General features: G+C 39.7%; 1 protein-coding gene across 1 annotated transcript; it reads left to right on the forward strand.

The window, feature by feature from the left end:
- Nucleotides 1–1,943: 1,943 nt before the first annotated feature.
- RAD21 (RAD21 homolog (S. pombe)) lies at nucleotides 1,944–19,499 on the forward strand. The gene is made up of 13 exons (XM_008944678.1): nucleotides 1,944–2,133; nucleotides 3,985–4,114; nucleotides 6,306–6,405; nucleotides 7,380–7,486; nucleotides 8,375–8,578; nucleotides 9,127–9,252; nucleotides 9,427–9,549; nucleotides 10,746–10,969; nucleotides 11,282–11,432; nucleotides 11,802–11,953; nucleotides 13,480–13,629; nucleotides 15,002–15,085; nucleotides 17,685–19,499. The coding sequence occupies exons 1-13, from the start codon at nucleotides 1,990–1,992 to the stop codon at nucleotides 17,874–17,876; spliced, it is 1,887 nt and encodes a 628-aa protein (XP_008942926.1). The 5' UTR covers nucleotides 1,944–1,989; the 3' UTR covers nucleotides 17,877–19,499.
- The last annotated feature ends 7,104 nt before the right edge of the window (nucleotides 19,500–26,603 follow it).

The following is a 26,603-nucleotide window of genomic DNA, read 5'->3' on the forward strand; positions in this document are numbered from 1 at the left end:
CATAGGGGTAATTTACAGGCCTGCTATTACCAGAGCAGTGCATGGTTGTGGTAGCAACTCTAGATAAAATGCTGCCCTGAAAATCTCTGTGTATACAAAACCCATGTGAGGCCTTTGAAAATGTACAAGGGATTGAATTGTCCGCTGGCCTTTGGGGCAATGTGATGTTTTTCAAAAAACTGGGGGTGGAGGGGCTGTGTGGAAGAAAAGTAGGATACCTTCTTTTAGATAACTTCTATTGATCAAGGAAACTTCCAAAATCGTTTTGTGGTTTCTAGAAAATCTTTGTCCATCTTTGTCCATCTCAAGAAATAAAAATGACATTTTAACTTTTTGCTGATCTGCAGCTTTATTACTCAAAGCTATCAACTTCACCCCTAAGAGTAGTTTTAATCCTTTCTATCTACTATATTAACTTGAGCTGAAGCTGAACATGGCCTTTTATTTCCTTTAAATCCTCTACACTGTGTCCATTCTTGGTCATGAACAGAATCAGTGGCCAATCTGTCATTAAGACAGATAAGCTTGATAATCTCTTCTGTTGCCCAAACAACTCTGTTCTCTGTTTAATGCAGCTGAAATTTGAAGCTTTCATCATCTTTCGTGCTGAATGATACCTGTGAGTTGGGTACAAGTACAGAGTACTACTGCCAAGATAATTCCTGCCATTCTTTATATTCCTTTGAACCCCATTTATTAACACCTCCCACCCTCCAAAAAAAAAATTTGGCTTTACTTCCAGTCATCTACACCTAGTCCCTAGATCTCATTTTTCATTTGTTATCCAAACAGCTAGAGGCTGACTTTGCTTCCACTGAACCAGTAACGCCAGTGCTTCTCTTGCTTTGTAGTTACTTTACTACCAGTCACACTTGTGCTCCTTTTTTTCTTTCCCCGAAGCATGGGCTATAAATACCAACAGCTCTACCCTAGCTGCTTTGAAACTTGTTTCTTTTACCTACAAGTAAATTGGTATGGTTTAGGAGTTGGCTTGTTAGGTTGCTGTGCTTCCTCTGGCAGTTTCTCTGTGGGCATGGAGGAGGCAAAAACTGAAATGCACTTCTTGCATCTGTCCTGTTCTTCAGGCTTTTTTCCCTAGTTATGGATATTGCTGGAGAAAATACTGTTTGTAGAGAATCTTCCACATCTTTAAAGCAAACTCTGTTTCCTCAGCTTGTTGAACTGAATCATATGCTTACCTCATGCATTAAATTGACATGTTTAGGTCATAAGACATCATGCTGTTCTGCTTCCCGATATTTTGGTGTGTTGACATCACCCATAAGAAGGTAGTTCATAGATAAGTAGTTAAAATGAAATCTGTGTTTATGGTGAAGGAGAAAGAAGAAATTAAAATCTTCAGGAAGCTTGCAAAATGTAGTCTGTTTTCTTACAATTTTTATTATGAAATGGAGAGCAGTCTGGTCAGAAATCAAGACATAATTGTACTTTGTTTAAAAAAAATATGGTGAAGTCCAAAAAGTTTAGAGCCTGTATTTCATAATGCTGAATGCTTTACTAAAGCAATGTAAAATATATGCTGGTATAGTATAGTAGTAACTACTAAATTAAGAGCAGAAAAAAAGTGGTAGAAAACTACTGTGGACTCAAAACTGAGACACATTTGTTTGCTTAATATGAGTTGGGTGTTATTACCATAAAGTTTAATATATTCAAGATTTTTTTTTTTCCTTGTGGAATGGTAAACATTTCTAAATTATGTAAATGGTCACTGGTTGATGTTCTTCCTGCTTCGTATTTCCTCTGCAATAAATATGTATGCTATTACATGGCCACTTTTTGAGAGTGGTGGCTTCTTAAATGTTTTATACAAATAGTCTGACCTTAATGTTTGAAAAGCAAACGTGTGCTTTCCTTACTGCAGATATGGGATGTGTTTACAAGGATATTTCTCATTTAAAAATATGATTAAAAATAAATGTGCCTTTCTCTTTCCAGGTTTGCACTTTGTTTTAAACACCTGGGACCATGTTCTATGCCCACTTTGTCCTGAGCAAGCGTGGGCCGCTGGCCAAAATCTGGCTGGCGGCCCACTGGGATAAGAAACTAACCAAAGCCCACGTTTTTGAATGTAACCTGGAGAGCAGTGTGGAGAGCATCATTTCACCAAAGGTATCTTATTTTACACTGAAGTGTAATGTTACTTTGTAGTGAAAAGGAATGGTGTTTACAGGTGGGAGTTACTGTTCGGGTCACTGGAACAAAATTCTGAATGTTGCTTTTTTAAAGGGTGGAAAGGACTTTTCAGATGTGGAATATTCTGACTCTGATTCTGAAGGATATTTTCTTGTTTTTTCTAATGCTGAAGCATCAGCAATTTAGTGGTTTGTTTTGTAGAAATGGAGGATTTATATCTTGAAGTACCATGCATCATTTAGAAGCAAAGATTTGGAAGAGAGGAGAGCCCAGGCTTTCTAAGAAGTAACTGTGAAAGGTTTTATGATAACACTGTTTCAGTGCTGCTCTTACTGTGAGCTGTAGAAATAATACTTAAGATATTCCTGTTTGTGCTTGTGACCTAAGTTCAAGGATGTGTCTGCTTAGCTGCAGCAAAAAGATCTGAAGTATTGCAGTGGCTTGTGATGTTACCAGTTAAATAAGGATAGTTTTCCATATAACAGAGGAACCACACTGTAGTGTTAAGGTCTTGTTTTGAAGTTTGTCTGGTTTTCTGGGAAGTGAATAGGTAGTAACGAAACTGAATGTAATGCTTCTGAATGAGTATTGTGAAAATGGGAAACTTTGAGGAATTGGTTTTTGATTATTTGTTGGTTTTTTTTTTTTTTTACTTATGAAAATTAAATTTTCTATGTAAGGACTAGTGGACTGATATGGTTGTGACTTTTCTCACTTAACAGGTGTCTGAATGTCTTGTGAGAAAAGCAACTGTGTGAAAAAAAGCAAACATGTTTTTATGTTTTCTTTTAGTTGTTACAAATATAACAATGTTTCTAAAGTACTACTCTGTATTTTGGAAGAACTGCTAAGTATAAGCAAAAAAAACTGTCTAGTGTAATCAAAGAGATACTTAACATACCAGAACAGTGATTTGATTCCGTGTCGGCTCTGGAAGGATTTGGATGGAAGAAGATACTGTTCATGGGCTTGCTAGTGAGCTGCAGCATTCTTTTAGGAGAAGGAGAAATTGATAGGCACTCTTTCAGAATTTAACTGTGTAACACTTTGATCATCTGGAATATTATAAAAACATTATGTGCAATAAATTCTTGAATTCTCAGACTTTGATGTTGGACACTGTGTCTTAATCTTTCTGGGAGACAATTATGCTGTGTATCCTTCAACACACATTTCATGCTCTTTCAGACTAAAGTACTTCCCTGGAGGTTTTTTTCTTTATCAGTTTTCTGTTCTAACAGTGGATACTTGATCACATAGTAAAGCAGTGAGGTTAAAGAGGGAAGGAACTTAAATTTGTCTTGAAAATATCAGTATTAGTGTGGCAGTGCTTGTTTGTGGACACCCCACATCTTCCACTAGTTCTCTTTGGTTTTCTACTTAACTGCAGGACAAAAGATGGAGGGGTAACAAGTAACTGTTTCTAACCAAATTTAACTTAACCAAATTGTAATTTATGGCTGTCCAAATTTTTTGTATTCTTCCGCTTTCTTCAAAATTGAAGTAAGAAAGATAAGAGAAAAAGATGTAGCATTTATCTTATAATTTTTAAAAGTTTGCTTTTTACTAGATGGAGCAGTGTTTGGGAATTCCTGGAGTGAGCTGCTATTAATTTAATGATATTTGTCAGGTCATCCTTAAATAATATGTGGAGTATTATCTTGAACTGTAAACTTCGCTTTCTTAATTTTTTTTTTTTGCCGATCTTTATGCTTGTTTTGCATATTTGATGTTATTGAAAAACTTGTGGAAAGCTGACTGAAATTTCATTAAAGGAAGAAAAAGTCAGTCTACATGTAATTTACTGCTTGTGCAATATGTTTTTAGGTGAAGATGGCACTTCGAACCTCAGGACATCTCTTACTAGGTGTTGTTAGAATCTACCACAGGAAAGCAAAATACCTGCTTGCAGACTGCAATGAGGCTTTCATTAAGATTAAGATGGCATTTCGTCCAGGTATCTCTTTTAAGCACTCTCTGAAAAGTTACATTGTTATATAACAATATTTATTGAGAAAGTATACAATGCTACAGTTTCTGTAGAAAGAATTACAGAAAACTATGCAGGGTTATAGGAGAAGATATTTTCTTTAGTGCAGCTTCAGACTGACTGTGTGACAGAGTTGTATGATGACAAAGGTTTTAATTGAATCCTAAAGGAAAACTTTTCCTATTGGTGTTGATTCAGCATAATCTCAATTATGCTTTTGGCTGTTGTTGTATGATGTTAAGTGGAAATACGCTGCATGGTTTTTACCTTCTGTCACAAATCTGAAAGAGGCCAGTTGTATGTACTGAATAGAGGCAGAGGAAGGAGCTTGTTTCCATCGAGGGTCAAGATTGCCTTGCCATCGGTTACAAAAGAAGCAGAAGTAAGCAGGTTTTTTTCACAACTTCATTTTTTGCTTTCTGAAAATAACACGAACCAAATGTGCACAACAAAGATGTTTTCCCTTTTGTACGTGTGACACAGCTTCCCCCTTCATTGTTGCTTACTGTAAGAGTTTCCATGAAGATGAAGAGCCATATTAATACCTGAAATGACTTTCCATCCAGCCATCAACTTCTTGGCTTACATGTGGTTGATAGTTTTCTTTAATTTTGCCCTAGAAGACCTTTTTCCAGCTGGAGAGTAGCTGTGGCAGTGACACTTCCAGATACTCACAGCTGCTGAATCATATTCTACCTTTTTGAGTGCAATGGATATAAGAGCTGAAATGAAGATTTGCTTTTAAAAGGCAACTCTTGAAAGCCAGTGCAACAGTAAATTTGAGGAAAGTTTATATATAGAATGCCTTTATCTTCATTTCTTCATCTTCACGTTGTGATTTGGGCATTGAACTTTGTGTAGCTTTCAGTGGCAATTTGTTGACTGTTGCAAATTTTGTTAACTATTGGATTTAACTTCCCCAGGTGATAAGAACACATAAATTTGTCCAATTTCACAAGTCAATCTTTTTCCAATTTTCCCACTCGCAACAGAACACATGTAGAAGGTGAAGTGCCTTCAGACAAGATTTACAAAAAGTGACATGCTGACCTGAAACAAGTTGAGACACTTGTGTTTGTTCTCAGTTCATCAGCTTTGTGGCTCAGGCATTGTCTTGATCTTGTCTGCTCTGAAAATCGTTTACATGTTTCACATTAAGCAGCCAACAGATAAAAATACTGGATAGCTCTGCGAGGATGGACTAGGTTTCTTCATTTCTAGCCAAGTACAAGTAAACTACAGACTCACACTTTTTCCTGCTCTCTCTAGACAGTGGTTCTTTGATTATCCATTGCAAAAGGGAAATGTGATGGGCAGAGTGTTTCTGAAATATCTGTACCTCAGAATTGCCTGTGTTGTGTGGGGTCAGAAGGCAGAACATAAAGCTCAAATCTTCTGCAAGTTGCAGAAGGAACTGAACCTGCATTTCCCATGCACTTTAAAGTGTCCTGATGTCTAAGCCTTTGAATAAGAGGCACCAATTCCTGGTGGCACTGTTTCTGGCACTGTTGCCTAATCTAATAGTCATGCTCTGAGAATGCCCACTAAATGGCAGATGAAACATCTCAGGAGTGTAAGAAAAGGTATGTGTGTGGTTTAGGTAACCCAGCTCTTTTAAATGCAGAAGCCTAGAGTCTGTGTGGCCCAAGTACAGTCAGTGCTGTGCTAGGACTTTCAGAGCTAATTGAACTGCCCAGATGACCAGTAGCAAAGCAGTCGTGTTGTGTTGCCACTGCTTCCCCCAAACCAGGCCGCTGTGTTGCTGCTGCTTTACCTAGACCAAAATACAGGACTAAATAGCTCATCTGGAGCACTGTTGTAAAGTGATTTTGTAGCAGGTACCTACCTGCAGAGTGTTGTGATGACGTACGATGCCTGTGTCAGCTGCACAGCTCTGCACTGGGCTCTGTAAATGTTATTGAGTGACTTGAGGCTTCCAGGGTTATACAAAACAGTAGCAGGGCTCAAGGGTATATATTTTGTGTTTAGGCTGAATCTTGATACTAATGTTATCTAAGCTTTCTCCACAGGTGTTTAGCATTGGTTCAATTCAAGAATTTAAAGAGGAAAAGTTCTGCAGCGAGAACAGTGCTGAAGGCACAGGTCAAAATGTCCTTGTAAGGAATGGTAACTCATGTCTGAGTGTTCTTCTCTGCAGGGGTTGTTGATTTGCCTGAGGAAAACAGAGAGGCTGCTTACAATGCTATTACCTTACCTGAGGAATTTCATGATTTTGACCAACCACTTCCTGATTTAGAGTAAGCTTGGTTTGCTTTTTTATTTCAATGCAAATTGCTTGGTTTTAGTTGAGGAAAACTTGGTTTTAAACAAAGTTATTGTTGAATTAAACATAGTCTGTAGATAACTTACATTTTTAAGTTTTTTAATATACCAACCATGTACACAGTTATCTTTGTATTGATTTTTAGTTCATAGTACCATGCAATTTTAAGCAAAGTTAAAGCTATTCTTACGGAAGCTTTTGAAAAACTCAGGTTTGTAATATTGTTTTCTTTTTCCTTTTCTTCCAAGGCACTCTACCTCACATATGCTCTCTAGTTAGGCAAGATTAATTTTATGGGAATGTTATTTACCTTATATAGTGGCACTTCTGATTCTTACGACTTTTTAATGCTGATGCATTACTTGTAAACATAGTGACAAGTATACAACTTCAATAATTCTTATCTTTAAAAAATGTTTGTTACCCTTTTGGATTATTCATAATTGAATTTCTGGGATGCAGTTTGCTTTGCTAGATGTTTTCTTTGGTTTATATTCAAATTGGAGTATATACTAATTTTAAACTGCATGAAAATTTTGTTCTTCTAAGAAACACGCCTTTACACACAACAAAGAATGTTAACTTGTTACTGTTACTATATAAACTTTTTTGATAAATTATATTAATAGCTTTTGAAGTTGAAGGGGGAAAGTCTTGTTGATTAATTTGTAGTTTAAAATCAGTGAGCCCAACACAGAAAGGAGTAAGGGAAGTTAGTGATCTGCTACCCAGAAGCTGACACAATTTTTGGATAGGTCTTAATGATGAATGGTCTTACTGTTTTACATAGTGCCTTCTATTCTGTATTCACCATCACCTCTTTCCTTAATTGACTTCAGTGCATAGTGTACTTTTTAGGAACTAAGTTTGTTAATTTATCTAAGCAGGCTTTATCTGTTTAACTGTCTTAGATGGAGGTTTTTAATAATTGCCTTCTGTTTGTTTAAGTGATATTGATGTGGCCCAGCAGTTCAGTTTGAACCAGAGTAGAGTGGAAGAAATTACAATGAGAGAAGAAGTAGGCAACATCAGTATCCTCCAGGAAAATGACTTTGGTAAAAAAATCTTGTATATTATTAAGTGCTACTAAGCTAGTTTTGGTAACTGTACAATTATGGTTTTGCAATCACTATATAATTCTTACTAAGTATGAAACAAATTGGATCAAACGTGGTGTTTCTGTACATGTAATTTTGAGTTTGTACTTGTCAGTTTTTCCAAAAAGTCTGTCCTCTAATATTCAGCAAGCTTCTAGCTGACTGTATAAAAGTGAAGAATATTCAGTCAGGCTAATTAGTGAAGTACTATGTCAATTATTTTCAAAACATGATATGACTATGAAGTCAGCCGCTGCTTTAATCATAGGCATGTTTTCAGTCAAACTGTGAGGAGATTTCTCAAGGTGAAGCAGTCAGTGGTGACTAGTTTACTTCTTTCAGTATCTTTTCAAGGACAGTGTTCTAAGATCTGAATCAAAGCCTGAAGACAGTGGTATTTGAACACCTAGTCTCCAGAGTACAATAATGTAATGGATAATTTAGTAATCTTTTTGAAAGTGTAATCTAGGTGTTCATAATGGTGTTGCTCTGTTTCGCCCTCTGTGCACAAAGCCCGAGCTCAAGGCTTAACATACGATGCTTTTAAATTCCTTCGAATTCGTTGGTTTCAGTGCAGCTGAAATTTAGTAGGATCTTGCTAAAATCAATTCAAATAAGTGTAATAAAATGCTTTGAAAAGGAGATGGTTATTTTTTATAATTTCTTGGAGAGTGTTTTTGCTATGGTATTGCTGGGCATAATTCCTTGCTTCTTGTCCTTAACTCTCCAATTACAGTAACTTAAAAGCTTGGTTTAACATTTGGGCCTTAGCTGATGAATTAGGTAGGTAGGTCTCTTGTGTCTTGGTTCTTTAGCATTTATAGTAGTGAAATTGGGTTCTTGCAGGTGACTTTGGGATGGATGATCGTGAGATGATGAGAGAAGGTAGTGCATTTGAGGATGACATGCTGGTGAGCACCAGTGCTTCCAATCTCCTGCTGGAACCTGAACAGAGCACCAGTCACCTCAATGAGAAATCTAATCACCTGGAATATGAAGACCAATACAAAGATGATAATTTTGGAGAGGGAAATGATGGTGGAATATTGGGTATGCTTGAGAAATTTGTCTGTCTGCTGTCCTACCTTCTGCTTATATAACTAGTTCTTAGAGGTCCCTCTCTAAGGATGTGTTCAGCAGTGGAGTTCTGGTTTGTGAGTGCTGCAGTGTTTAGCTGATGTATAACATGTTAAGTGTTGGCATATTTCAAGCAAAGTGAAATTAAATCATCCAGAATTTTTCCATTGTGTATCATTCTTTAGAAAAAAATCAATATGCAACCATTCTTGTTCTTTTGACTCCTTCTAAGAGTGTCATTAATATATTGAGAATTGTATTGAGTGCTTCTCTGTGAAGTACTAAGAAACCAAGCAAGATGCAGATATGTGGCAAGTTTGTTTTAATAACCAGTATCTGAAGCTCAAGATGTGAGCTGCAATGTGCCTTGAAAAAGCACTCCTAATGTCTTTTGTGTCAGCACTGAAAGTATAGCTCTCTCTAACCTTTGTGCTGTCTTTATCTGTGTTGTCGTAGATGTGTCTATACTTGTTTCATGAATTTGTGGATGCAAAACTGATTCTTTCACATGGTTGTTTCAGATGACAAACTTCTCAGTAATAATGATGGTGGTATTTTTGATGACCCACCTGCACTCTCAGAAAGTGGAGTAATGATGCCAGAGCAACCTCCCCACGATGATATGGATGATGATGATAATGTATCGAGTGAGTATCTAGAATTACTTGTTTTCGGCTAGTTTAACTCAGATTCTAATTCCTTAAAAGCATGTTTAGCTCAGAAGTATGAGATATGGTACAGGTGTGGAGGAGGGGTTGGGGAAGGGTATCAGAATTTCTTAATGTTTGGATATAATGCAAGATACATATTCTGATTGGCAGTGGGTGGACCAGACAGCCCAGACTCGGTGGATCCAGTTGAACCACTACCAACTATGACTGATCAGACAACCCTTGTTCCCAACGAAGAGGAGGCTTTTGCTCTGGAGCCCATTGACATAACTGGTGAGTAAGCTACTTGGGAATATTTTACTTGGGTCATCAGAGACTGCATTAGCTCAATAGAGCAGAAATTAATACCTAGCACTGACATGACTTCTCAGTTGGAAGAGAAGCCGAGGACCAAGGGCTGAAATCCCTTTGTTCTAACAGTAGCCTGCCAGTACTTTCCAGGTAGGTAGCTTACACTGATGTTCTTGGAGGATGCTAGTTTGTAGTTTCTGCAGTGTGATAGTGTAGAGTTTGGTAAACACAGTAGTTAAAATACAATGAGTTGGAATGGAGCTCATCTTGTCTTTAATTCTAATACGGTATCTGCGGCACAGGTCTTGATATGGTATATGTGAAGGCCAGGAGGGACTGTTTACACTGAGAATAAGTGCTCCTTAGTGATTCATAGCTTTCATGACTTGACAAATTCAGGAGATGCTTCTTTGTATTTGAAGTTCCACTAAATAGTGAAACTCCTTGTCAGTTCTAATGCAAGACATTTTGTTATTTTAACTGGCATTGTATTTGGCTCAGTATTAACAGATCCCTGCTTTGTTAAAAAAAAAAAAACCTGGAAGAACTGTAGTTTGTCCTGTGTTTTCAGGCTGAAGTCCAGGCCCTGGCTTACTGCTCGGCCAGTTAGAAGGCCGTAGCGCTGCCCTCTGGTGGCAAGCTAGCGACACAGGTCTTAGCTGGGAGCAGCAAAGACAGCGTTTGCCAGAGCTGCCGGGTCTGCTGCAGAGAGCCAGGCTGTAAGCAATTCACAGTAGAGTCGTTCTAGAGCAGGATGAGAGGGACAGGTAAGATAACCACCCCCACTGACAATACCAAAAACTCAGATAGGACTTAGAGGGGGAAAATTGGTGTGGTACTTTGACTCTTTGATCAGAGGGACCTTACATCTCGGGGCTTTGTTCCTGAAGAGCACCAGCCTGACCGATAAGCTATAAGAGAGGGAGGCATGTGCAGCTGAGGACATTGAGGTTTAGGTAGATTCAGCAGATCCATGAGTATACACAGAAGAATTTGTAGGTTATGGTTCAGTATTCGTAGCATTTGACCTTTTGTAATGCTCAGAGCTTTTCGTTCCTTCTCCCAAAGCTAACGTTGCCTTAGATTCTTGAGGCAGCTTTATATATGGGCAAATGAGACCTTCTACAGTCTGGTGTATGTTTGAGCTAACCTTCATTGCTTGCTAAAAATCTCAACAGTCAAGGAAACCAAAGCAAAGAGGAAGAGAAAGCTGATTGTGGACAGTGTGAAAGAACTGGATAGCAAGACTATTCGAGCCCAATTAAGTGACTACTCTGACATTGTTACTACTTTGGACTTGGCACCTCCTACTAAGAAACTGATGATGTGGAAAGAAACAGGTGGAGTTGAAAAGCTTTTCTCTCTGCCTGCACAGCCTTTGTGGAATAACAGGCTACTGAAGGTAATGGTTTTGTGCAGGTTCATTTCTAAATGGACTATGTTCAGTGATTGTGCCTCCTGTATAGTAAATATCAGCATATGAGTAGTGATATAGTTACAGCAGTAGTCATAATTTTAAAAAGCTCATAAAAATAACTAAGATAACAATGCCTCAAATAATTAGCAGTTACCTATGTGATCTTTTACAAAAATGTTGCTATTGTTTCAGAAGAACTTAAATGGGAAAGGAAGTTAGCCCATAAACACTTGATCTGAAACGAAATGAAGGACATGGAGAACCACAGTAGTGAATAATGTAACCTTTCCTCTGTAGCTCTTTACTCGTTGTCTGACACCACTGGTACCAGAAGACCTAAGAAAGAGGAGGAAAGGTGGAGAAGCTGACAACCTTGATGAGTTCCTTAAAGACTTTGAAAACCCAGAAGTTCCCAGAGAGGAGCAACAGCAGCAAAGAGATGTCATTGGTTTGTGTCTTGTCAAAGTTGCTCTGCTTTCCCTTGGAGCTTATTTTTTCTATTTTGTTTGTGCTTTATATTAAGTCACCAAAGATTATGAATGAAGCAAAGAGCTTTGCAGTGGTTTAGCTTGATATACAGTCTGTGACGTCTAAGAAAAAAAGCTTTTATTTTAAGTAGGAGACAGAGATTCAGTTTGATCCAGTGGATTAAATGGGGATTTGGTTGTATGCATATCTGTACCAACTCTATTTAAGTCACTGCAAAAGCTATGCAGGCTCTAAGCTTCTCAATTCTAAATTAATAGTAGACTGGGCTTAGTAATGTAATTTGAAACTGTACAAAAGTATGTAAAACTGGGTTTGTTGTGGCACATAGATGAACCTATTCTGGAAGAACCAAGTCACTTGCAAGAATCGATGATGGAAGGCAGCAGAACCAACCTGGATGAATCTGTTATGCCACCCCCACCACCTCAGACAGGCGTTAAACGCAAACTACAGCAAGTAGAACCAGAGCCAGTGATACCTGTGAGTAAGAGCTACTGTTTGGGTTTGTTTTTTTTTTTTAATGAGAAGTGGGTAGTGTCTTGGAGCAGGAAGTTACACAAATTTGAAGCACTGGCTTTCGGTGGTGGTGTGTGATGTACTAGAAGCAGTATCAGAATCTTTGTTCCTGAGGAGTCTTTATGGTGTTTTTAAGTGGAAAGGTTACTGAAACACTTAATGCAAGTAGGATAAAGAAGTGGCACTGTTTTGTCCAGAAAAAGTCTTCCAGCAGGAAAGTGCATTGCATACAAAGCTGTCTAGTTCTTTGCTTGACAAGTGCATATGAACCGCTTTAATTGATGAAGAAAGGATTATGATAGCTGCAGAAACTTCTTCTCTAAGATAGTCCTAGTATTCAGGGGTAAGGGTTCAAATCAAATTTTGATCTTCAGGAGAGGTTTCCAAGTTGCATTATGAGTAGGCTTGGAAACTAGCTCGTGTCTACTGATTCTGTAACAGCTGTGACGCAGTGTGAAAGGAAACCATGTTTGTGAAGGGGAGAGGAAATGGACAAAACAAAAGGTGTATTCTTTCTGAGCGCTTACCTGGCGAGACCAGGTCTGGTTTATGCCATATTTCTCACTGTGCATATTTTAATCTTGCTTTTCATGGGTTTCTTGGTTAACAGGTTGCTAGAAGTTAAATTTTCTTTTTAGTAAGGGTGGCAGCTGCTGCTCCCCATGGCCATGTCATTGGGTGAAATTGGCATCGACTATTTGTGATGAAGTCAGTGCTGTTGGTTTGTGTTGGGAACTCTTTCATGACACCAACTAGATCAGGCCTCTAGCAACATACCTGGAGCGATGGCTGCGGTATGACTCTGAAACAGAAGTTATTTTGAACTATTTTAGGGTATTATAGAAACAGTTTCAGCTGTCAAAGTAACTTTACTGGCAAATGCCAAAATACATATAGATTCAGGGGGAAATACGGCATGTTTTATTAAAACTAGCTAAATAAATCCTGTTAAACTGCCTTTTCTGGCAGTTTTTTCCTCTCAATACAAGTATCTATTGCGAATGATACTTGAGCACCAAAGTCACTCACAAGCTTTTGGAAACTTTAAAAAGCACCAACATTTCAATGCCTTCATGCTAGTTTTGCTAAGAATAGCAGTTTAATGTTTTGAAGATGTCTTGTTCCAGTGGGTGAAAGTGTGTTCATGTAGCACTGCATCTGGTTATGGGGGATTTTAAAGTGGCATTTGCTGACCCAAGAAATGAGATCAGTAGCTTGGATGATGATAGACTACTTGAAATTATTGGAAAGCCTTTTTCCTTACAGTGCTATAATTTCTTGTTTGAGTAGCATTTAAAGGGTTAAAAATACATGTATGGACAGCAAAGCAAAACAGATTGCTTTTCATTTTTCAAAAATGGAAAATTCTGACATATGGCTAAGATCTAGAGACTTCAATTTCATGGAACCTGTTTTTAGCATCAGCATCTATGGTAAAAGCACTGATAAAATGATGCTGTTGGTTTAACTCTTAATATGTACTCTTGAAGCATCCACCAGCACAACAGCTGGAAATACCACCTGTAGAAATGCCTCCAGAAGAGCCCCAAAACATCTGCCAGCTAATACCAGAGCTAGAACTTCTGCCAGAAAAAGAGAAGGAGAAGGAAAAGGAGAAAGAGGAGGAGGAAGAAGAGGAGGTAAGAACTGTATGTAGAAAGGGCTTAGGTGTTCACCGGCACTGTTTGACATCAGAGTCATTAAATGGCATAAAAAATAAACATTCAGTTCTTACTTGGGAAATGGAAACCTTTGGAAGTGTAGATTATAAAACTATTTCATGACAATTTTATATTATTTATATTCTGTGTTATAAATTGCATGCAAATTCTGCTTTTAATTAGTGTTCTCCTGTTCTCACAAATGGTTGGATTAAACCACTCTGTTTATTTGATGCCTCTTACAAGAAGTTTGAACTTAACTCTATTATTCCACTTAAAATAGTTCATGTCACTTAATAAAAGTAGATTTTTGTAATAAAACCATCCATGTCCTAAAAAGCAATAACTGAAGTTTTTTTTCTTAGTGACATTATTTGATAATCTATGGCTGTCAAAACAAACTTCATTGATTCTTTTTATTTTACACCAAATGTATAACAGTAAATTATTTTTTTAAAAAACTGCTTTGTTTTTGGAAAAAAATTGTATCTGGGCACATGTGGTTTCAGATCACATATACAAAGAAATGGGAATTCCTTTAGTCAAGGTAATCTTTCTAGCAATGTAGAAAGCTATTAGAACAGAGTATTTTCAGTTGGAAGGGACCGCTTCAGGATGTTGCTGGACATGGGGAAACGTCACTTCAGAAGCTGTACAATGAAGAGGACAAAATAAATGAAATACATGCTGACTGAGTCTTGAGAAATAAAAAATTGGCCAGTCAGTTTTTGTGCAGTTCTTGTGTTAAGACTAGTAACAAAGCAGATGCTGCTTGTGTGTCACTTTCTTTTTTCTTTTTTTGTAATTACTGATTTGAAATAAGGTTCTTATTTTAAGAACCATATGTAACACAGCTTCCATAAGCAAGTCCTGTTCTGTGTAGGTAAGTGATTCACAGGGCACGGGGAGCCGAGTCATGGGAGCTGACCTTCACAGCTTTTGGCAACAACCCACTCTCCTTCCCAAAGGTTCTTATTCCGCAGTGGAATGAGAACAAGTCTGTGTTTATCCATGTTTGCAAAGTAAAAGCATTGGTGGTAATGTGCCCCGTACTAGAAGTCTTAGATTAGACTGAAGTGTTTCTTCTCATTCAGCTGTCATGACTGAATTTCTTCATTTTACTAATTGTCAGCACAACATTTTGAGTTTGATTATAGTACATTAGCTTATGTGTGTTTCTTCATCCATCCTAATTCCTGCCTCTACTAAATGTATCCTGTGATTCAAGTTGTCTAAACCTGGCTGGATGAAAACAAAAAGCTGCAGTGATATCTAGAAATACCTCTTTAATTTCACAGCTCAGTAGATGAAGATATCATTTTGTAAATGTGTGAATTTTGGCTGCTTGCAGGAAGAAGATGGCACAGGGGGTGATCAGGATCAAGAAGAAAGGAGATGGAACAAGAGGACTCAACAAATGCTTCATGGACTTCAGGTACACATAATACTCATTTGCTTTCTCTTTAAAGTAGCTTTTGAGTATGCCCAGTAAAAGTTAAGAAAAAAACTTTCTTTGCAGTAGGTGGTACAGATGCAAATTACCAGTTCTCTCTTAGGAAGAAAAAGTTTGTAATTGACTAAATCATGATACAGTGTCACCTTTTTTTTTCCAAAGAATGTTTGAAGTAAAATTTTTTACCTGTTTTTCAACCTTTATGTTCACACTTGGTGTGCAAGTTGGACTCCCAGAAGTTCAAACTGCAAGACTGAGTTTGTGTTTCTAATGAAACCTTAGCACCTCTGGCTTTGTGCTGTGTGACCCTAGGCAAATCCCATCAAGGTCTAGGGATAAAACCATCTTACAGGATGCTTACTCACAGCTAGGCCAGTTTGAAAACTTCCATGCTATGATAAAGTGAATTGTAACAGCTGTGGGAATCTGACCTTGGCTGAGGGGCAGCATTACTTTTCAGCATGTGGCTCAATTTGGCACAGATGACCTTTGTAGGATGCATGAATTCTTGCTTGCAAGAGCTAAAGAGCTTTTTCTGATCATGTAGTTGAACACCCCTAGGATACACTTGACTTCAAGTGCAAACTGCTGTCTGTATGTAGCTCTCTGTGGGTGTACTTCATATATTCTTGGACTGTCTTCACCTTTCAGTCTAGTTTGTGGTTCCTACCCTTTTGTTCCCTTAAACGTTTTGGCAACTCCTGAGTTTCTGCTGTCGCTGAAGTGTCAGTTCCGTCTCTCTAAGCTGTTTTTTGTTTTCCAAAGTCATCCTCACTTTTTTTTGTGAAACTGATAGGCTCCATCTTTGCTGATAAAAGCTCATTGTCATTATTGTATCTCTGAACTTCCAGTGTAGTACATCTAGGAGGGGATGAGGTGGGGAAATGCTACCAAATTTTCAGCGAACCGAGGTTTAGTACTATTTTGTATTCCATTAAGTTTCTCAAAACTATTACATAATCAAGGAAAAGTTCTGCACTTCTGGAAAATGTTACTGGAGTTGTTTCACAGCAATTACTTGCCTACATCTGTAAACAATGAAATCTTAAACTCCTAAATAGTCTTTATGACACTTAACTACACTTAAATATAGTTCAGATTACATTGTAAACTGATGTGATTTAAATGAGTTCTTTTGCACACCTGCAAGAATCCTGCTAGTTTAGGATTGTTTTAAATTGTCCTTGTGGTTTAACCCTGTTAATCAGCTCAGCCACACAGAGCTGCTCACTTGCTAACCCCTGGCCAGGTGGGGAAGAGAATCAGAAGGGTAAAAGGAAGAAAACTCGTGGGTTGAGATAAAGACAGTTTAATAGGTAGAGCAAAAGCTGTGTGTACAAGCAAAGCAAAACAAGGAATTAATTCACTGCTTCCTCCTAGCATGCAGACTTTTAACCATTTCCTGGAAAGAAGGGCTTCATTCATGTGATGGTTACTTTGGAAGGCAAATGCCATAACCTTGAATGTGTGCACGTACTCTTCTTCTTTCCCCCAGCTTTTGTTGTTGAGCATGAGGAGGTCATATGGAATATCCCTTTAGTCACCTGAGGTTGGCTCTTCCAGTTATGTCCCCTCCCAGCTTCTTGTGCACTCCCAACCTGCTTGCTCCAAACCAAAAACATTTGCTCCATCCAACACATAGCACCATATGAGCTGCTGTGAAGAAAATTAACTCTGTCCCAGCCCAGTCATTACAACTGTTGCTTAAAAGTAATTTTTAAAGTCTGCAGATGTTTAGTTGGTAATGTGTAATTTTCCCTTCTGAGAATGTTTCATCACAGTTTGTGAAATGAACTTCAGAATTCTCTTTGGACCATGTCTAGCTTTTTTTCAGTTCTTTCTTCCATGTGCCCAAAAGAGCATCACACTGGATCACTGAAACATTAAGTCTGTAATGAGATTCAAAGTTAAGATCTGTTTAATATAAATCTGGTTTGGGCAGCCTAATATCTTTTCATCTAGTAGATATTCCAGAGCAGACAGTTCTGTTTTAAATTGAAGACATCAGTAGTTGTTCTAGCCAGCAAACAGATGTATTTCCCTGCTTTTTTTTTTTTATATTCTGGCCAAGACTTTGAAAAAAATGAGAGTGACTTTGGGTAGTTACAGACAGGAGTTTTGGAAATGAACAGGCTTTTGCCTTGGGAAAATGGTGCCTCTTTTAAAGAGCCTTAGGTCTTAAATTCTGTTTTAAATGATCAATCATTATTTCTGAAGTTAATTTTATTTTGAGAAATAAATTGGGATTTTTTTTAATTGCAATTTAAAAATATTTGTCCTGTAGTCAGAGGAGACTGGCTAGCTATTGGTGCAGAAAGAAAATCTTATGCTACACTACAGCACTTCTGGAATAAGTTCAATAGATTGATTTTTCACAAATCTCTGTCAAACCTGCTTGGTTTCATTTACATAAAATCTATATAGAAGTTTTTGTGCATATGTTGTAAAGTCCCCATCCGACACTGAGGTTTTTCCCAGTCCCTCAGTGTCCCAAGGGTATGAACAGAGCCTTGCCAACCTCCATTCTCATTTGTATGTAGTTCTTCACTTACTGTGTGGTATCGATGTTTGTGTTTTGCAGAGAGCTCTTGCCAAGACTGGAGCAGAATCTATCAGTTTGCTTGAGCTGTGCAGAAATACGAATAGAAAACAAGCAGCTGCAAAATTCTACAGTTTCCTGGTACTTAAAAAGCAGCAAGCTATAGAGCTGACACAGGAGGAGCCTTACAGTGACATCATCGCCACGCCTGGTCCCAGATTTCACATTATTTGAATGGTTAGGTGCAGCAGAGCTAGTGTTCGTTTCACTAGTGCATATGTGTATTGCCCCATCTGTAGGGCCCACAAGACCATTGCAGAAATTTAGATTTTGTCTGTATAAAGTCCTTGGGTTTCTTTTTGGGTTATTTTGGTTTTCGTATCTTAAATTTACCACTTTAAATTTTTAGTGAAACTGCTGGGGTGGGTGGCTTGAGTTCCAACTGCAGAAACCAGACCGCTCAAGGACCCGGATGAAGATTGTTTAAACAACGTGGAGCAGATGTGTGCAATATTGGTGCATGTAACGTTGAGTATCCATGAAACGTCTTACACTAATTTGACTAGTTGATTCAATAGTGATATTTTTAACCTCTACAAGTAAACCTGAATGGCCAACCTAGCATCTGATTAAAAACTTTGCCAAACTCGTCTAAAATGTTTGGTCTGCTTCTCATAGTAGTTGTTTTTTTTCCCCCTTACTCTATAGATATTTGTGCATACCGTGGGTCTTTAAAGCTGCCAATATGAAAGGTAGTGCCTGATACGTCAGCTTGCTTTGTCACTGCATTTTTGCAGTCAGATTTTTGTAGCCCTTGATGCTAAGGGGACACGGGTGTCTGTGGAGAGCACTTCCTCTACGTGATACTGTTGCATTCATGAAAGGACAGAACGTGTTTAGCATTTTAGACAGAACATTCCTTTTCACTTGTCACCTCATCATGGTCCACTACTGATAATGGCTAATTACTGTTAATAAGCATCAAATAAAAACTCTAGTAATTTCATTTAAACCTTTTAAGATATCAAAATGCTTTAGGTTTGTTAGAGCTGTATATAAACTCCAGACTTTTTAAAACAGACTTCTAGATTGTAAATTATCTGATTTTTATTAAGCAGGCATATGGAGATAAGAGAAGTTGAACAGGCTCCATTTGTAAAGATGCTAAATTCAGATACCGTCTCTACTGAAAGGGCAACAAACTTGAATATACAGTACAAACAGGCACAGTTCTACTTAATTGTGTAGTGTACTAATGACTTTTTGAATATATTTATGGTTTTAATACCGATTTTTCCAATAATGCACACTTTTGTGTTCAAAACGTTTTACCAGTTTTGCAAAAGAAGTCCTATTTGATTTTACATAAAAAGAATGGAGCTTTACTGTTAGACCAGGTAGCACCAGAAATTGTGAATATGTTGATTATGGAAACCTGTCTTAACTTTTTTTAGGGCAAAATTATTCACACTGAAGGTTCTGGTTTTAATGTTGGCACTTTGTGAGATAATTTTGGGACACTGAAATTTCAGTATATACTCCACTGTAAAATGTGAATGTTTTAAAAAAAAAAATTGAGACTACGTGATGACCATGTTTTAATAATCCTTGAAAAAGTTAATTGTATAAAGTTACTGCAGCTTTATTTTCTACATGATGTGCCTGTAAAACCATTATTTTCCCCTTTGTAAAAAGAGACACTGTAGATAACTTGAATGTTTAATTATAGAAAGGGTCCTTAGTTTCTTGTCACACATTTCTAGTCTGTTTTTGTTGCTTTTCAAGGTTAATATTCTTGAAAATAGTTGATGCTGTTATGTATAACTTTTCTAATAAAAGTTGTGTTATAAGCTGTTATGTATTAGCTCTATATCTTGTATGAACACCTTTCATGGATGGAGTAGGGACCTAGCATTTACAGGTTGCTTGTTTTGCTGTCAGGAGTGGAAGTGTAACAGTTCAGCTCTTTGAGATTCACAGCTTGGATATGTAGAGTTCTTGCTGTTGGGAAGGAAAAGTTCCTTCACTGTCCCTACTGTGGTTCTGTTCAAGCATTCCATGCTAGGAACGTCTGTGCAGAAAATTAGGCAGACTGTCTATAAAATGTGATTCATCTTTGTGCCAGTCACTTTCGAATGCCAGAACATATCCAGCTTGAATTCTTTTAGCTCTGCTGTTCCCTTGCTCCTGGAGTTGCCTGTGCTTGTGTGGATGTCAGTGTTTCTGAAGGTAGGTGTTGCTGGTGGAGCCAGACACTCGGGTCCAAGCCTATAGCAGCAGTGCACGTCCCCGGGAGTCACTCGGGCTGCCTGCAGAGCCGTGCGCAGGGCCCCGGGTCAGGGATTGTTTGGCGTGGGCTCTCTCTGGAATCTTGAAGAACCATCCTGGATCCAATAGGGTAACTTAATCTGGGCTGCACACAAAACCGACCACACTGCTTTGGAGCTACCAGTGGGCACAGTTGGGCTGATCCTGTTCGTGCTTCAAGTCCCGTGGGACGCAGGCTGGCCCGAGTGCGCATCTGCAGCTGGCCTGCACCAGGAAACAGGCTTGAGGTTTCGTTCCTCTGGTTAAAGCTCTGTGAGGGAGAGGAGGATGGGTGCTTGGGCACTCGGAGCAGAGTGGAAGGCAGCTGGTCTGCCTCTTCTCACAGCAGTAATCTAGGACATTTTTATCATCAGTTTTGCTCTGTTAATGCCACTGTGATCAGCACCTGTGGCAAGTTGAGCTTGCACAAATGTATACTCCCAATGGCTCTACAATCAAGAGGCAAGGACAGTAAGTTGTGATTTGTGATGTGCAAGATTTGTTCCTCATTTTGAACGTGGCCTGCAAGTGCTACTGCCAGACCTGCATTTCCTGGGAAAGGAGGCTCTGCAGTAACATACTGATCAGTTGTTGAATGAGCTCTGAGGAATGGTGATGGACAAAGCACTTGCTCTATTTCCCCTCTATCTACAGGAAGTATGTTTCCCTGCTCTGTTACTGTGCAGGCAGGCAGTGAGAAGCAGAAAGGTGCTCTATTGCACAGCAGTTACTCTGCGTTCACTGGGACTGCTGTTCTTTACAAAAATATTGGGATACTTTAAAAAAAAAACCACTGCATCTGCATTTTATTAGAGCTCCTCTTCAAATAAACATCTAAAAGATTTTTGAAAACTCAGCCATAAGCGTTCAGTGTCTAGCAGGTGACACCATCTTCCAAGTAGTTCAGCAAGTAACACCATCCACTGTTCAGAAACCAATCATTTTGTGAGGGGTTTAGATGTGATCGATAATTTTACTGTAAAATGTATTCCTTGCTGCTTCACCGTTCAGCCTGGAATGTGTGTAGTGTGTTTGGCTGTAGTGTTAGACTGCACCAGTGAGGGGAAGGACCTGCTGGGAATAGCCTCTGTCCTTCCCACTGGATTCCCACAAAATCCCCAGGCTGATTTGTCTGTGGATCTTGAGTATTTACATCAGTGATTACTACGCATGCCCTGCTTTCCAAATTACTCCTTTTATGGGGGGTGAAAAGAAAAAGTTCATGAATCTAAGGAAATACTCCTGCAAGGAGATTCAGTTGTTGAATTAATTCCTGCCCTGTGTGTCTGACCACCTTGAGGACTTACTGCTCCAGTTCTCCTGTGGCAGAGCTCTGTTCTCATTCCAGCCAGGGCAGAAGGGAAGAAGTCAGGCAGATAATGTCTGCATCTGTAGGTTAAAGAGCTCTGCTTCTGGGAAGGGTGTGAGGAGAGGACTCCTGGTTATTCACAAGGCATTTTTTAAGGCAGGTTCTAACTTGGCAAAAAGTACTGGCTGAAGATATAACTGGAACTTACACTTCAGCATTTTAAACCAGCTTGGTTAGTGACCTAAGTGGCAACTGTCAGGCAACTTTTGCTTCAGGGCCTTTGTTGGAGGGTCAGTTACATGGTGTTACAGCTGTTGAGCTGTGCCCAACTTTGTAGACACCAGATTGCCTTTTGTGCTTTGGATGTGCTTTCGTGCTCCTACACCTGCAAGTAAAGGAAGCCAAATTTCAAAGGGTTATCTTCCACTCCCTGTTGTCACCCGGTTGCCACGTGTGTCTGCGCAGTGTTACTTTTTGGTGGTGCAGTGGGGTTCTGGTAAGTTTTTCTGTTTCCAAAGCTCTCACGTGTCCACTACTTGTGGAATATATTTCCTCAAGTAGTTACTGCATTCCTGCTTGTGCTTTTCTGAAGGCTTCTCTTTTGTTATACCTACAAGAAATGACTAGGCTATATACTGTGAACTTCTGCAAGATCAATATATAGAAAAGCTAAAGGACTGGGAAATGTGCCAACATGCAAGAAAGAAAAGACTATTCTCTCCTCGATTCTTGCTAACCTCTGAATGTCTGATAAAAGCCACTGGAGAGACGAGACCAGGAGATGTAAAAAGGGAAGATTTTTCCCTTGTTCTTACAGGAGCTGTTTTTATATTTGGCTTAGTTCAATACATTTTCATGCAAAGTCCAAAAAATTCTAAAAGCTCAGCTAGGAGAAAATATCCATATTAGCCAAACGCCAATGTTAATGTTGTGTTATAAGTAGAATAGTGCCAGAAACTTTCTGGGAGAACACACCCTCCAATTTAATTTGGCTCTAGCTATTCCCTAGCAGCCAGGAAGGATACAAGTAGTTTGGTTGTCATGAGTTAGGCCTCTCTACATGTCCTCCCTTCCCCAGCCCCTCTGCTTTTCTTGTTTGCCCAACTTCTGTTCTCAATAAAATTAAACATCATAATATAGCCTGAAACTAACATTAAATAATTGAGGGCTGGGTGGTTGACCTTTAATCATGGATGCTTACAGATGTTTGATATAGATCAAGAATATGTGTGATGAGAAATACAGATTTGCTTATGACACTTGGCATCTTTCTAGAGCAGATGGAGGGTTTAAGGCCAGTAGTGTTCTCCATGCAAGGACTCCTCTCTAAATTAAATTGCTCTTCTACTTTCTTGGAAAACTTTCCCCTCCTTTGCCTTGCATTGCCCTGGTGGTGTTGGCATTTATTAGTATAATTTAGTTACCTAGGTTTGGAGATGGTGGGAACCGATTCAGGGTAAAAACCACCGAAAGAAACGTTTGGGGTTTTTTTTTCCCTCTAGCTGGACCAATTCCTGCATCCTGCACACTGGGCAGCCATACAGAAACTTGTGCCAGCAAACACAAGAAGCACCAGGCAGGAGAATAGGGAAGGGGTGAGGATTCCTTTTTCAGATGGCTGTGCCAGGTTTGCATGTGTGTTAAATCAGTCTAAGAAAATTATTCACAATAATGTTTGAATTCAGGAGTCCCAGCGCTGGCTAAAACTGGTGGATTGGCATATTTATGATCCACTTGCACACGAGTATTAATATTCTGCTTTTCCAAGGCAGAAGTCAAATGTTCTTCCTCAAATTTGGTATTCTATGACAGAACCTGAGTCCAGCCTCTGCCAGAGAATGCGTCCGCGCTAGCTTTCTGTTTTGTGAAAGTTAATCTGTGCACCTCTTGTGTTGCTTGAGAGTAAGCTGCAAGTGGAGTCAACGTGTGCTTCCCAGGCAGCCTGTGCCACACATCACAGCGGATCGTTAAGTCTGAAATGAAAGGATCAGAATTCCATAAATTGTTCCACTGCTGAGCATTTTTGCAGGAAAGTTCAGCTAAATTTGTTTTTGTACAAATTAAGCAGCTTCTCATATTCCTTGACAACAGAACTAATCTCCAAAACAAAAGAAATGCTGATGTTTAAGGAATAAGAAACCACAGTCAACGTTGTGAGGAAAAATAGATGGAGGAGCAGCTTAGCATTTGGAATCAAAAGCCAAATTTGACGCTTGACTTAGGAATGCTTCTCTGATTGGTCAACTAACTGATAACAGACCCTGAAAATAAACTAAATGTACAATTTTACATTTTGTAATTATGAATACGTGAACTTGTAGCTCGTCTTGATGATGCTGAGGGAGGCAGCAACGAGCCAGAAAAGGCACAAAAAGGTTTGTTATGATGGCAGCTACTTAGCAACACAAGCTGCAGGTTTTCCTTGATCGTTTCTCAGGACTGAAATAAGTGCGGAAGACACCGGGTGCTTCCAGTGCAAAGTTTCATCTTCACATCTGTCAGAAGCAGTTCCAGCTTGTTAATTGTGGCAGGCTGCTTCCTGTGGTGTGAATTGGGGCTGGGATCTCTGTCGACTTTGCCACTGAGCTTGTGGAATTACAGGGAGGCTCTGTTCAGAGCTGAGCAGGTAGCCCTAATACCAAAAAAAGTTGAAGAGCAGACCTGCTGCATGAGAGAAGAACGTGTCAGGAATACTCAAGCTGTCCTTCATGTCAGCAGCAAACGTGCTCCGTCCCGCAGCCACCGCCATTCCCCTCTCTCGGTTGTGCTGTTCCCTTGGCAGAGGTGACAGGACTGTTGGAGCTTTGCAGATGTTTGGCAGGGTTTACTGATTGCCAACGAGCTGCTTTTGATAAGGCACAACTGAGCCAGCAGCTCAGTCCTTGGTGCATACAACTGCAGAAGAAGTTTTCGATACAGCTTGTACCCCCTGTCCTGCTTGCCCTGAGGACTCGCCTCGTCTGCTCACCCCGCCTGGCCCTGGAGGACAGACACAGCTCGCTCCCAACACAGAGCCCAGGGAGAAGGAAGCCAAGTCTACCTCATAGTGAAGTGCTAGGTCTAGCTAGAGAGGTACACATATAACCTTACCTGAAATTAATTTGCATTTATGGCAGACATTGTTCTTATGACTCAGTAGGTGCCATTTCTGTTGGGAAAAGGCACTTCTGGTTCTGTGTGATGTGCAGATCATTCACACCCCGAGCGAAATACGAGTGCCAAATCCAGCCAAATCCAAATCCAGATGTGCCATGCTGGGCATACACAGAGTGGAGCCACAGGACTTCAGAGTCCTGAGGCTGGACAAAAAGTGAGAGGACTGTGGGTTTTCACCTCAAGCGAGGTGGAGCCATAAGGTCTGCCGGCTGTGGAGGTGGAACCAGCAGGATGAGAGCCAGAGCCTGCAGTTTGGCTGCCAGGACAGGGTTATGACAAAGTTACTCACCTGCTCAAAACATCCAAGGGTACAAACATAAACATACTCCCCCCGAGATCTTTCCTCAAAACTCCTCTCCATTTCTGTGGTCCCTGAGGCCTAGTTTTCCCAGCTGTAAGAGAGTTTTCTGCTTAATTTTAGGGCCGATGCTTTTTTTGTTAAAGGACAAGATTTCTAGAAGCAAAGCTGTGTGTGGTCATTCTGTATTGTAAAGCAAAGCACGCCTGTATCTCACATGCAAATAAGGCAGCATCAGTAGAAAAACACAGCTAAAATACTCTTACCATACCGGAAGGAAAGATGAGACTACTCTTTAGATTTTGATGCTTTCGTGCTCATACCTCCTAAGTGTGGCACTTCTATTTTTATGTTAATGTGTGTGGCTTTAGTTAACAACTAAACAACAGCAATTTTTTGAACCTAACACTTTCTTCCTTACGGTAAGAGGAGCTGGGCTGCAAAATGCCTGGGTATATGGCAGTGCAGTATGTGTGATTTATAACTTGTCATCTGTGAAGAAAACGGGCACATGGTATCAATGTCTGTGTCTGCTTGAGGGAGGCAGCACTGTTTGGAAGGGTACCACAGTTACCACATTCCTGCAGTGTAGCAACCGGCTCACACATCATCTCTGAGAACACAGCTGAAAACCTTGGCCCAAGTTTCTTCTGCCTGAAGGGAGATGGATGCTCTTAAGTGGCTGCCCCAAGTCTGGTACTCAGCTGTGAGCTGCCAGGAGTTCCCTGACAGCCTTGCACCCAGGGTTTGCCTGCTCCATAGGAGCTTATATTTCCCTCAGGGATGCACTGTGCAAGGAAGGACGTGCGTAAATGCTCCTCTGTGAATGGCACTTGACAGTCACCTGGGCTACAAAGTGCTCACTCTCTTTCCTCTGACAGGGGAATTTCCCAGCCTGTCCTACTAGACAGCCTGATCATGGCTAACCAAGGGGAAGCCCATGTGAGAGAACCTCGTGGAGGTGCCTGAGGTGTGTGCCCTCCCATTTCGTTCCTACGTCTCAGGCACATCTCAGCTGCAGAGGAAAGCCAATACTCTGCTCCTCACCACAGCACCACCTGCCAGAGGCAGCGGTCAGGTGTAAGACGGAGAGACATCTCTCACCAGGAGCCTCACCGTTCAGACTGAGTCCTTGCACCTAAGTCTCTGGTGCAGTCAGATCTTCACAACTTGGGTAAGACTCAGACTAGGGTACCAGGGCAAGGCCCATGACGAGAGACAAAAGATGTCTTTAGGCTTTATAGTAGGCATGTGAAAACAGTGCAACTTTTAAGCGGAAATCAAGCTGGTTTCACCTGAATGTTACACAGATGTGAGTAATGAAGGCTTATCCATGACTGTTTTCCACCTACTCCGATGGAGAGGTACCAAGTTAGCACCAGGTTTCACATCCAAAGAGGTAACTTAAAATATTGCGGTAAATTTTGGACTGGCATTTAAAGCAAAAAATAACGTTTTAAGGTCATTGCACTAGCCTGCTACAAAAACTGTGTTATTTGAAAACTGCAGCTTCCAATTAATGCTGTCCAAAATAATTCTGTTCCAAACACAGGACAGAGAAATCCAGCTTAACCAAAAGGTACAGGTAGCAGTGAAGATGCTACATTCATGAAGTTTGATTGCAGAACTAATTGGTTCATTTAGAACATATCCTCTTATAACGAGCTTCTAGAGCCAAGTTAAATGTAGCAGAAGTAGCTAGAATTTAAAATAATCCCTTAAAAACTGTAATTTCTCCATATAGTATTCCTCCAATCAGCTAAATTAGAACTTTTTCAAGCTTAGGTAAGAAGCACAATAAATTGTGGTAGGTGTGAGTTCTTGATGGCAGCCATGTAATGGTGGGAAAAAGGCCAAAAAAAGAAGATTTAAAGGTGTTAATTTCCTGCTG

Source organism: Merops nubicus, unplaced genomic scaffold (assembly GCF_000691845.1).
Source record: "Merops nubicus isolate BGI_N331 unplaced genomic scaffold, ASM69184v1 scaffold5497, whole genome shotgun sequence".
NCBI lineage: Eukaryota > Metazoa > Chordata > Aves > Coraciiformes > Meropidae > Merops > Merops nubicus.